The 13,710-nt window shown below is 33.6% G+C and overlaps 2 protein-coding genes across 2 annotated transcripts; one reads left to right on the forward strand and one right to left on the reverse strand.

Moving 5' to 3' along the window:
• Positions 1-5,930: 5,930 nt before the first annotated feature.
• On the forward strand, positions 5,931-7,915 carry LOC103486350 (aldehyde oxidase GLOX). The gene has a single exon (XM_008444276.3). The coding sequence runs from the start codon at positions 6,116-6,118 to the stop codon at positions 7,802-7,804; it is 1,689 nt and encodes a 562-aa protein (XP_008442498.2). The 5' UTR covers positions 5,931-6,115; the 3' UTR covers positions 7,805-7,915.
• LOC103486351 (protein NRT1/ PTR FAMILY 5.6) lies at positions 7,891-12,474 on the reverse strand. Its single transcript, XM_008444277.3, has 4 exons — positions 12,153-12,474; positions 10,293-10,510; positions 9,658-10,202; positions 7,891-8,936 (listed from the first exon to the last, which is right to left on the reverse strand). Exons 1-4 carry the CDS (start codon positions 12,304-12,306, stop codon positions 8,087-8,089), a joined length of 1,767 nt encoding a protein of 588 aa, XP_008442499.2. The 5' UTR covers positions 12,307-12,474; the 3' UTR covers positions 7,891-8,086.
• Between the last annotated feature and the right edge of the window lie 1,236 nt (positions 12,475-13,710).

Here is a 13,710-nt window from a genome sequence, read left to right on the forward strand (position 1 = left end):
TCTTTAAGGTTTGTGATTTTGCAAATATAGCAAAAATAATAAAATTTAGACTTGTATATTTTTTAATTCCAATTTTTCTCTCTTTTCCTTTTGGAGCATCTCAGTTCAGATCTCGGTGATCCTTGTGGGAAGTGTATACACTGTCGTTTCCATCTCCGGTGATCCTTGCGGGAAGTCGAAGCATAAGACTCTGATAGCTAAAGAAGGCGGTACGGATCCTTGTTGGAATAACTATTCGATGAAGTTGACAACCGATGAGGCTGTAACCATTTCTTTGACGATTAATTTTTCCAGATTGTTGGCTAGTCATAATGTGCTAGTGTCTGAATTTGATGTTCTAAATGATGGGCCATCAAAGGGAACACATGTAGTGGATGACACTGGTGTTCTTAGTTGGGTTACGAAATCGAAATTGAAGAGGTTGTTGACGGATTTGGAGATAAGGAAGAATTTTCATATTGATTTCGCCCCTATAAGTTATTTTCTTTTATCTCCCTTCAAAATTCTTGAGAGAGAAACTAAATTCTTGAGGTTTGAGAAAACTAATGGGTCTTGAATGTTCATTTTACTCTCTTGTGAATCCAAGTGTATAACTATTTTCTTAAAGAGTATCCTTTACAGTGGAATAATTCTAATTTAGAGGAATTTGTCGATGAACTTAATAGATGTTTATGAAATTTTGAAAATGTATATAATGTGCATTATCAAAAGGTAGGCATCATTTAGATTTGTAATGTCTTGATTTACCTTAGCTATTCTAAGGTGATCTTGGTTTGAGATTTGAAAGAAACACCCAAATTTTGTGTATCAAAGTTGTGATATTCTTATATTATATGTATTAGTTAACTAATACGCTTACTACATGTCTTTTATTTTTCTAAAATTGTTGCAGTTCATTGTAGTTGTGGTTAACCTTGCAATAATTGTGTTTTCATAGTGGTCAATGAGATGAGTAACATTGCTGTGTGGATTACAAATCAAATTGTGTTTTGGTTGATGAAATGATATCATTGTTTGATTCTTTTGTGAACTTGATATGTATTGAAATTCAAGTCAAGTCATGTATTGAACTTTTGAGTTTTAATTTGTTGCCTATATGTAGTAATTATGTTACAGTTTTTTAAGATTGTAAACATACCCATAACAGCTGTATCAACAATACATAAAGTGTATCATGCTTAGTGCATCAAGTGTATTTCATTAATTGAGTGTATCAACAGTTTAGCAAGTGTCTCAACAACATATTAAAGGTTTCAAACTAATAATATGTATTAATGAAGTTTAGCAAATAATTAAATGTATTAAATCTATCTAGTGTATCAGCAAACCACAACAAGTTTATCAACGATATATAAAGTGTATCATTCTTAGTGCATCAAGTGTATTTAATTAATTGAGTGTATCAACATTGACCAAGTGTATCAACAACATATAAAACGTGTCAAACTAATAATATGTATTAGTGAAGTATTAGAGAGTAAAAAAAAAATGTATGAGTAGTATATCATTGAAACAAATCAAGTGTATCAACGGTACATATTGATATATTAACCGTATGTATTGGTATTAGTAATTATCTTAAATTTTAGAAAGAAAAAAACATGAAGTGACTAAAGGATACTTCGAAATTTTATATTTTTTAAATGTGGGTTGAATTTCAATTTTGCTATTTTTACAAATATAAAAATAATATACTATGAACCTAATTTATGATACTATAATCACCATATTTGCTACAGCGACAAATTTTAAATACTATAGGATAAGATTTAGTTTTGTGATAAATTTTGGTAAGCACACAAACTAATTATTTATTAAATATAAAGAGAACTATATAGTATATATATAGATATATATAGAAGGGGAAAAGAAATACTGTTGTGACGGCTGGAGATAGGGGAAGTGATGGCGTCAGAAGGGAGGGATCTGAGGGACTGTGTAGTACTCCTAAATATTCACACACACACCGAAATTATTTTTCGAATCAATTCTAACCTTTTTTTTTTCTGACTCCAATCGTACTTACTTCTCTCCTTTGGGACCGTCCGATTTTTCACTCTTCGGTTTTCCAACTCCCAATCACCTTTTTTTCAATAATAACAACAATAATAATAATCTGCTCACCTTAATTACAACAAATTAAAAAGATGAAACTGCTTGCAAAAAATTAATACCAACTCTCTATTATTCTATGTACAAACATGCAGTTCCAAGTTAATTGCAAAGGGAGAGAATAATGATGATAAAACTTGGTTGTCAATACAAATGGTAGAAGGTAATAAAAGGGACTCAACCCAACTCTATAAAGAAAAAAAAAAAAGAAAAAGAAAAGCTTTATTCTTAACATAAATAGGTGCTTCAAAAAATTTGAAATGGATAGCAATTAATTATTGTTAATGATATATTGGGGGTGTGCGAGGCCCCATATGTTATCATAATCATAATAATCTTAATATTAATCTATCATTATAGGCCTCAGGTCTGACACTCTGTCCACCCCTTTTCAATGGTTATCATTATATAATACTTTTTCCTAATTTCCCTTTTCTCTCTTTTTCTTTTTAATCACTCCCCCTATTAATTACTTTCACCATCACCTCTAACCATCAAATCAAATTGAATGCGAGGTCACGTGTAATTGAGATCAGCTGATCAACCTAGAGTCTCGTGATAAATATGAGCTTCAACATTTTATCATTTTTTCTATCGGCCCAATCAATCTCCCCTAATTTTAATGGGCTCCTTCAATTCCCCATAAAAGAAACTAAGCCCAATTTGAAAACATGTTCTGGTCTTCTATGATTGACCTACACGAAGGTTTTCAATTGGGTTTTAATTAATTTCTCCATTTCTGTCATTTTCCCTTTGAAACGATGAGATACTGTATTTCAGATGGAAGTATTCATAACGAAGATACGGTCTCATCGATCTACCGCTGTAATATTTTATCGATAGGAAAACTTGATTGTGTAACAGTGGTGGTTCAATTAAGCCTCATGCATATGAATTTATTAGTTCCTTACATACTCATGCAATCCCACAAATTAGATATTGATGAATGAAAGAAATAAAAATTTGTAGACAATCAAAGTAGAAGCATTCATTTCATTTCTAGAAAAAAAAAAAAAAAAAAAAAGTTAAATACAAAATGAGTGGACGATCACTCAAAAGAGAGTTGATGGTAGTTTTGTCATTTTTGTTTCACATTTTGATTGATTATTTGAAATAAACAGGCTCGGTTACAATTATATTACTTCTGAAAATTTCGATGAGTAAATACCAACAATCACTCTAGTTTACAATTTTGAGGCATGCTTCCATTGTTGGTGAAGGAGAGATTGGGTTTGGACTTCCTAAAATAGAGATCTCAATTCTGTACTACTCTCAACTCTCAACACACTCCTTCCCTTTTTCTCTCTTCTCTGCATGTTGCAATCATTATAATTATAAGAACAGTGGGAAAACAAAAAGAACAGCAGGAGCTCTAATGAATCTGTGCTTATTCTTTGATTATGATTAATTTCATTAATTAATTACAATCCTTCTCCTAAATCAAGAACGTATATGCACTCCAAAAAGAATGTTCAACTTCGTACAGTGGAAGCAAAAAGAAGGGTGATTAACGATCTCTGTAAATCTTAGTGCACTATATAAATCTTGGGGAAAAAGGATATTATTTTTTAAAAATTGGTTACCAACGATGAAAAGGGAAGATTTTGGAACGCCGGTGGAAGCTTTCGAAGAGGAAGATTTTCTTTATGATCGACAGAAGAATCATTCACTCAAACTTGATCATCAATATTATATATATCCTTCATTCTCTTCTTTTTTCCACCTCATTTGTTTTCATCTCCGTTGGAAATATGACAAAAGTTACACATTGGTTAGAGAAAATATGATGTATTTGACACACATATATATATTGGTGAAAAAAATAGATAACCCTTTATCCGGTGAAAGACAGAAATTAATAAGATCCTTTTCTGTTGAAATTTGCTTAGGAAAAAGAAGCAGATTTCACTGCAAGAAGACAAAACTTGGTGATATTCTTTTCAACAACTTTTAGATTTGGATCCTCCTTAAGTGAAAGCCTTGGTACTATTTTATCTTAACAACACTTTCCTCATCACATCCAAACCATCAAATCAAATTCAATGGCACGTCACGTGCAATTATGTCACCCTACATTCTCGTCTAAATATGGGCTCAATGAATGAAAGAACTAAGCCCAACGTTGTATTATCAAAATAGACAAGAACATGGATCCTAACGCTATAAACTAGAATCTAAAGGAATATGTGGAAGGAAAATTTAAAAACTCAACCAACCACCACGATCCATCAAGTTTAGGGTTGAGCGCTTCGGTTGGTATTACTGCTAGTAGGTATGGTATTGGAAGTCTATGTGACTTTAAAATTAATGATTCTTAATTGTAAGTTTGTGGCCGGCGGGGAGCGCCTTTATGCAAATCAGAACAAAGTCCTTTTAAATCCACAAACTGACTTCCTCTACTCTTTAGAATTCGGTTCCATTCCGTTTAAAGCAATATAACATTTCGTCGGTTCTCAAAGCATTGTAGGACAAAAATACCAAAAGCATCCTCCATTATCCCTTTTCTTTTCTTAAATCAATTAATTCACCAACAGCCACACCCAGTTGACTTATAATAATATTTGAAATTACTAAGAAAACATAAACTCACTTAATTAGATGACATTTTCTAGATAATCATAATTAATATAAATACCTTAATTAAATCGATTTCCCTTAGGTTCTACGATTCCCACATGACATCAAGTAAAAAGGAAAAAGAAAAAGAAAAGGGTCTTACTGCCCATAGCTTTATGCAAAGAAGAAAAGTTATGGGGAAAGGGTTTCGATGATTATTTAATAAATTGGGTGATGGAAGCTTAAATTTGAAGGGGGACGAGAAATGATTGGGATTTGTGATTATGAGTAAGGTGGTGAGGCCCCAATCCAGTTGTATGACGGCTGGATAAGCACTTTCATTCATTAATTTATTTAAGGACGGTTCTTCTTCTTGTTTTTTTTATTAATCATGACAAATATAACGGTAATTAGCAAGTTTATTCCATGAAAATGTAAAATCTCCCGAGGACAAAACGCCCCTGAATTTCTATAAGGATGAAGGGGACTACTTTGATAAATGGAACATGTTTTGAACAATTGCAATTGGGCAGTCCTCCCTCCCTTACTCATTCTCAATCATTTTCCCACCCTATCCTTCCCATCCCTTTTGTTGGGATGATACACCTACATTTCTCCTTGACTAACATCCACACATTTTCATTTTCTTTTCCATCCCTAGCTATCTAACACATACACATATAAGTCTCTCTAATCTAAATCAGGTCCTTTCAATATTTCAATTATCAAATTTGTAAAATATATTCATATTTCATTCTTAGAATATTAATTACCATCCATATCATTTCATGATCACCATATCCTTCCCTTTTTGAAGGGGAGAGATGAGTTTGTGTGATAAAAGAAAACAGGAGTTAAGTCATATAAACTTTTGATAGTATTGTATGTTCGTATGAGAATAAAACCTCTACATTTCTACTTAATTGTATTACTTTCAGGACTTTACTAAAAGTATATATTCAACCCATTAAAAGGATGCTTTTTTCTTTTTCTTTTTTCTTCCACATATATATAGACAAGGAACTAATTAACCATCGTTTCCATTCACAAAAATAGATAAAAAGAAAATGGACGTTTAAATGTTACAAACATACAAATGAGTGTAATTTGGAAGTTGTTTTGGATCAATAGCTACTGTATAATATATGAAGATGAAGAAGATATCTTTAGAGACTTTAATTACCTTATCTCCGAAATCATGCAAAATAATAATAAATTGTAAATAGTGGCAGCCGCCTAGGTGTCATTTTCAGGGTTTACTGTCTGACGTGTCATATTAAGTAACTTCAATGGACAGGGACCCACATTTCTAACCGTTTGTAAGTGAAACGAGGAATTTTCAACGCCACCAACGGTCCACATTTGATGACATATTATAATATAATAACTAATAAGATATAGATGACATGTTATTTAAATAATAATAACAAAACTTCAATTTTCCATTATGAGTCCTTTTTTTTTTAAGTCTCGAGTTACTCAATTTTGTCACTCTGTTATCGCACTTTTCACTCTCTCTTCTTCAATGGATTTTCCTCTCTCCCTCCCCTTTCTTCTTCTTCTTCTCTTTAGTTTCTTCATTCTCAATACACGTGCTGACCTCCCTGGCACGTGGGAACTTCTCATTCCCAACGCCGGTATCGCCTCCATGCACACTGCCGTCACAAGGTTCAACACCGTCGTTCTCTTAGATCGAACTAACATCGGCCCAACACGCAAAATGCTCCGCAAAGGCCATTGTCGCAATGATCGGTATGACGCCGTTCTCAAGCACGATTGCTACGCCCATTCCGTCGTCCTCGACCTTCAAACCAACCAAATCCGTCCTTTAACCATCCTTACAGACACATGGTGCTCCTCCGGCCAATTCCTCCCCGACGGCACTCTCTTGCACACCGGTGGCGATATCGACGGCCTCAGAAAATTCCGGAAGTTTCAACCCTGCGAACCAAATGGCGCTTGTGATTGGATTGAGCTCTCGGAACCGGAGTTAGCCGATGGGAGATGGTACGCTACGAATCAGATTTTACCGGATGGCTCTGTCATAATCGTCGGCGGCAGGGGAGCCAATACGGTCGAGTATTATCCTCCGAGGAAAAATGGGGCGGTGAATTTCCCTTTTTTGCGTGACGTGGAGGACGGTCAGATGGATAATTTATACCCTTATGTTCATCTTCTTCCAAATGGGCATCTCTTCATCTTCGCAAATAACAGAGCAGTTTTGTACGATCACCAGACTAATCAAGTGGTGAGGGATTATCCACCGTTGGATGGTGGGCCTAGGAATTACCCATCCGCTGGATCCTCGGTTATGCTCGCTCACCAAGGAGATCATTCAAGTGCCGTGATCGTGATTTGCGGAGGAGCTCAATACGGCGCGTTTATCCAGAGAAGCACCGACACTCCGGCTCACGGAAGCTGCGGACGAATCGAGGCAACCGGTTTGAACCCGGTTTGGGAATTGGAGGATATGCCATTTGGAAGAATCATGGGGGATATGGTGATGCTTCCCACCGGCGACGTGGTGATTATCAATGGAGCTCAAGCCGGTACTCAAGGGTTCGAACAGGCTTCGAACCCTTGTTTGCATCCGGTTCTATATCGACCCGATCAACCAGTCGGGTTGCGGTTCATGACTTTGAACCCCGGAAGCGTTCCGAGAATGTACCACTCTACGGCCAATCTACTTCCCGATGGAAGGATTTTAATTGCCGGCAGTAATCCTCATTTCTTCTATAAATTCGAAGCGGAATTTCCGACAGAGTTGCGAATTGAAGCGTTCTCGCCGGAATATTTATCGGCTGAGAAAGCCAATATCCGACCCAATATTGAGACAATTCCGGAAACGATAAGCTACGGCGCCGTTTTCGACGTATTGGTGTCGGTTCAACTACCCGTAGTGGGAATTGTGGAAGTGAATTTAGCTAGTGCGCCGTTTGCTACACATTCTTTCTCTCAAGGTCAACGGTTGGTCAAATTAGCCGTCACGGCCAGCGTCCCCAACGGCGATGGGCAGTATCGTGTCGGTTGTACAGCTCCAGCAAATGGAATGGTGGCTCCACCAGGTTATTACATGGCGTTTGCGGTCAATCAAGGCGTGCCAAGTGTCGCTCGCTGGATTCATCTATCTCTCTAAAAGTATTTTTAACAAAAAAAATTTATATATATTTATATTATAACAAATGTAAAAATAAATGTAAGTTTATGTTCTCCGCTCAAACATTTAATCAAATATTGTTCAATGCCATTACTATTAAATTTTTTACGAGGAAGAAAAATTGCATACATCTAGATGAGATTAACCAGAAATCTAATTAGCCTTCACATTCACATAATTAGAAAACGAAAAGCAAACATTTTTTTTTTTCTGAAAATAATAAGTTACTAAAAAGCAATAACATATAGCACCGAATCTTTTTCAAACCGCTGAGTCGGCGTTTGGACCCTTGTCGTCGTAGCAATCACCCACCGCAGTTTTTTGCACAGATTTGTATGTATAACGATGAGCCAAGAATACGTATACACACAAATCAACAGCCACAATCCCTGCAATTAGCCAATAGAAATTATCTAAACGACTACTGTTCAAATCATCCCCAAACCAACTCTTGCCACTACTCTTCTTAGTGATCCGATCCACAATTGTAATGATGAAACTACTAAGAAAATTTGCTGCACCATTGACACTTAAATAAAACGCTATCCCAAGGCTTCTCATTGAATCAGGAACTTGATCATAAAAGTATTCTTGTAGCCCCACAAGAGCAAACCCATCTCCAATTCCAATTATAAAAAATTGGGGGGCCAACCAAAAGACGCTCATTGGATGGGTGGTATGGCTGAGTCGCTTTCGCTCGACAAGGGCAGAGACAACCATGGTGGTGAAAGAGAAAACCATTCCAATTCCTATCCTTTGGAGGATGGAGATGCCTCGCTCGTTGCCTGTGGTTTTTCGTAGGAGTGGAACGAGGAGCTTGTCGTAGATGGCGACAGAAATGATCATGCCTGCAGCGGCCAAACAGTACATGGAGGATACAGGAATAACAAAGGTGTTTCCAATTTTTCTATCTAGTGTTCCGCATTGTTTGATGAAGAATGTGGATGCTTGTGCTACGCAGATTGAAAATGGTAAAGAAGTAATCCAAATTGGGATCATATTCAGAACGAGCTTTAATTCCTCCACTCTTGTAACAGTTGCAAGCCTCCATGCTCCTTCTTTCTCTTTTGAATTACCTCTCTCCTCAACGATAGCAGCTTTGTCCAAAAATCTGTACATTTACAATCTTTTGGATTACCCCACATGATCATACTAATTTCTTTTCATAATATTTTGAATTAGCTACCATAATTTTTTTTTTGGTAAATTTCAAAAATCAAACACAATTATAGGTCTATTCAAAGGTTAAAATTCAATCCTCCAACTTACTTAATATTGTTGAAATTATAACCTTTGTATAAGTTTGTAAGATCAATTTTTTATAAATTGGAGGTCTCATTTCTACCTTTATTATAAATTTGTAGATTCTATTTTAAAACTTAAAAGAAAAATTAGCCTATAAATACAACTACCAACATACTTGTTTTTTTATTTCTTGAATTTTGAACTTCAATGTCTAACTCTAATTTTTTTTTTTTTTTTTTAAGAACTTATAGATGTACAAAATATAGAATTTAAAAATTCATTTTAAGTCTGTGATTTATTAGTTTTAAATTAAAGAATTAAAATTGTAATCTAACAAATTAAACCGTAAGCTTTTGCTTTTGGTGGTGTTGTGTGGGAAGGGACTTTATCTTTGGTGGATGAGTAGCACTTAATTAAACTGGTGGCTTTTTTAGAAAAAGAAAAGTCACTTTTCTCTTTTCCTTTCATCTACTTGAAGATTCCTTTAATAAAGCTTTACCACCAAATTAATTAACTTTTAAACTTAAGGATTTAATAAAGTAAATGGTAAAAATAATAGAAATTATGTGTGCAGGGTGAGGTCTTACCTGAGATTCTTGGTATGGGACAAGAGCCTCCCCTGAAACTTATCCCCACTTTGAACTTCATGAAGTTGAGAAGAATGTGAAGGGTAATCCAATTTCCTCTTCCTAAAAGCAGCAACGATAACCTGAAGCAGAGGAGTTAAAGGGCTTCCTGATGGTGCCCTGTACCTATAAACTGGCCTTCCAAGAAGGAAGATTGCAAGAGAAATAGCCATAACCGAAGTGAGAATCACGCCACCCATTCCCCATCCCACATGTTCTTGAACGTACACAATTAAAGTGACTCCAAAGATAACACCAGCGCAAAGACCAGAGTTCCACCAATTGAAAAACGACATCTTTTGCTTTCTCTCTTCGGGGTGGTCGTCGTCGAATTGGTCGGCCCCGAAACTCTCCAGAGATGGTTTGTGACCTCCCGTTCCTATGGAGATTAAGTAAATTGCTGTGAAGAATAGAATTTCATGTACTTTTCTGGGCTCCTGACATGTTTCACCATCGCATGGCTTCAAACTTGGTACCAAAGTTGACATTGTAAGCAAAGATAACCCCTGTATTTTTACACATCCAATATCAAAGCCCAATTCATCACTAATGTTTAAAGATAATTTCATTACAAAAGAGAGGGAAAAAAGAGTTACCAAAAGATAAATGACAGTGGAAATGAGGACAGTGGAGAAACGACCCAAATAAGCATCGGCTAAGAAGCCACCAAGCAAAGGCATTAAAGTGGTGACACCTGTCCAATAATTCACATTTCTTGCTGCTGTTTTAAGGTCTTCATGTATGACTCTTGTAAGATATATTACCAAACTTGTTGCTATTCCAAAGTAACTCAACCTCTCGCTAAATTCAATAGCTGCAAATTATTCATCCAACAAAAAACAATATCCATAAATATATAATAGGCCAATGATCATGTTTCATTTTTCTTGTTTTTTAGTAATTGACTAACAATGTAAGAGAAATGTGTGTGTTACGTATCATGCCCTTGTCAAACACACAATGAATACTTTAAAAGATGATATGCTAAAGAATTGTATGATGTCATAAATGGCTACCCTCCTGTTTAGAGAAATTATTGGGGTTATTGTTTTTGTTTTTGAATGGTTGAAATAAGAATAGAGAAAAGTTAAAATCTAATCGATAGTCATATCCAAGATTATTCTTAATAAAGAGAGGGTGAAAATGTGTTTTTTTTTTTTAATTAAAAAAAAAAATACTCTGATCCATCAATCTCTATTTCAATTTCTCCACCTAAATAATTAAAATAAAGTTTCCAAACTATTGTTTTTTCAGTGCTGACGAATAATAAAACTTTATGAAAAATACAGTTTTGCTTTTAATTTTACCTTTTTATCTTTCATCTAAATTTCTAGTTTTGTTTTTTATTTGACTACTAATTTAAAATTGTTATATTCTCAATTTTTTTTTATTTTAATACTATATTTAAGTTTCAAATTTTAAACTTTTTTGAAACTTGATTTTGACGAGATACTAAAATAGTTGTCACTAATTTTCTATCATTATCAAAGTTAATTACAATTTTGAAATCATAATTATTTTAACTAAAACTTAATGTAAAAAACTAAAACGACAGTTAAAATTCAGAGATGAAAAGAATAAAATATTGATAGTGAAAAGACCAATTGAAAGGTAAATTAAAAATTCAAGGATAAAAATGTAAATTTTAAACCAAAGAGATTAGGTCAAGATTGAAGGTAAAATTGCAATGTTTAAAAAAAATCTATAAACTAAAAACCTCGAGAATAAAGAAGAAGAAAAGAAAGCATTTTTTTCCCAAAAACTTAACATTGACTCTTACTAAAAATTTGATAGATATTTGTTGTTCTCTTTATGATGCTTGTCGGAATAAGAATATTTGAAGACTTTAAGAACAGTTGAATGAAAAGATTAAGACAGCAGAGGCTCCAACACACTTTGATGTGATTAAATCTTTAATTATGATTAGCTTCATCAATTAATTATAACCCTTCTACTAATTAATTAAATCAAGAACTTTTGCACTCCAGAAAAGAAAGACTGCCCAACTTGGTAGGTCGTTGAAAGGAAAAAGATGTTTGTAAATCTAGAAACCACCTTAGGGAAAAAGGATATTATAAAATAATAAAAGAAAAAACGTAACATAGAATTAATAGAAGCATTCATTATTTGAATATTTAGCATATTTCCGAGGAATCCACTTGAGATTAATAAACTTATAAAAAAAAGAAAAAAAAAAAAGGGGAAGAAGAAAAGCAAGAATTTCAAACAACTTGACCTATTAAATAAAAAATAAAGAATGGGGTCTGTGTTGATGAGGTTTAGAAGTGAAACATATGGATTATGCAGAGAAGAAAAGAAGAGAAGCCAATAAAGAAAAATCATAAAGAAGTAAAGGATATATATTGGTTTAGACATTACGTGAAGTTTAGTTTTTTCTCTTTTTTTTTTTTTTTTTTTGTTTATAATAATAAATAAATAAAGATTAATTATTATACCGATGATGAAGAGGGAGGATTTCCAAACGCCGGTGGAAGCACGAAGGGGAAGGTTTCCTTTATGATCAACAGAAGAATCATAAACCCAAATTTGATCATCTTCTTCTGATAATTGATCTCTTTTCATCTTTTCCAACTGATTATTTGTTTTCATCTTTCTTTAGTATTGGGTTTAGAGAGAGAGAGAGAGAGAGAGAGATGTGGAATGGAAGTGTGGGAGATGTTGGTGAAGGAGAGATTGGGTTTGGACTTCCTTAAATAGAGATCTCAATTCTGTACTACTCTCAACTCTCAACTCTCAACTCACTCCCTTCCCCTTTTTATAAATCTTCAATTACTCATGCTCTTTTTCTTTTTATTTTCTATATTTTACACACCTACCCCTCAATTTCAATATTTCGTTAGTATTTTGTGAAGAATTTTTCGAAAAGATGAGGGACTTTGGTGTCTTTTTTTTTTTTTTTTTGAATATATATATATATATATATACATTGATTTTAGGTATATAGTTTTATGAAATAAATTTGGAGGACCCTAAAATTAGCAGAAACGTCATTTAAAAAGGGAACAGTGTTCTATATGCCGTTTTAATTTGTAGCTTTTTATTTCCCATTAGAATTTTGCATTTGGTTAGAGGGTGGGGGGCCATGGCATGACCATTAGAAATGAAGCATTGGACTTTCGCAAAAGAAAAAGATAACCAAACACCATTATTCCGACCAGAAAAATCAGACCCAGCCGAAAAGATTGAGTAATATTTCTTCATTTTTTTTTCATCACTATTCTTTGACCCTTTTCATGCCGACTTCCTCACTTAAGTTTTCAATCATTTAAATATTTTAAATAACAAAGTATTTATAAATATATATATATATATATATAAATATCATCAGTTATCTGTGTCACGATAAATTAGAAAAATACTTTATGTTTTTTTTTAAAAAAAAATATTAGGTACTAAAATAAAATAGAATGTTCGGAAAAAGTTTAAGAACCCAAAACTTTTAATTGAATAATACTTCTTCGATCTAAAAAAAGTAATTTGAAATTTTATTTGCTGCATGGTGTGTTCATATTTCAAATTATGAAATACAAAAAATGTGTATTTTTGCATCCTCGATTTCGCATTCCAACCCCATTACTCATATTCTGTAGAATCGAATCCCTATGTATATATTTTTATTATTAAATTTATATATAGAGTCAACTAATTAATATACATAATAATGTCCCTAACATCTATTTTCTTATAATTGAATAGTTGTTTTTATAAGCCATCGTCATTTTAGTCAAAATCAGCAACTAATATTTTTCTATATTTTCATCATCATGATATGAATATGATACACATTGTAAGATTTTGGAATTAATCATTAAATTTTTGACCTTAATCTATATACTAATTAAGTAATTTTGGTTTCCGAATTTTGAACCCTAAATTGGTGGGAAAAGAACAATTAGATTATTTATTAATTGATACGACAAGGGCTTTGTTGGTCAACTTTGAAAATAGGAGGAATATTTTGGAACATATGTTGAAATGGGAGATTTTAATTTG

This window comes from Cucumis melo, chromosome 4, assembly GCF_025177605.1.
Source record: "Cucumis melo cultivar AY chromosome 4, USDA_Cmelo_AY_1.0, whole genome shotgun sequence".
In the NCBI taxonomy this organism is placed as follows: domain Eukaryota; kingdom Viridiplantae; phylum Streptophyta; class Magnoliopsida; order Cucurbitales; family Cucurbitaceae; genus Cucumis; species Cucumis melo.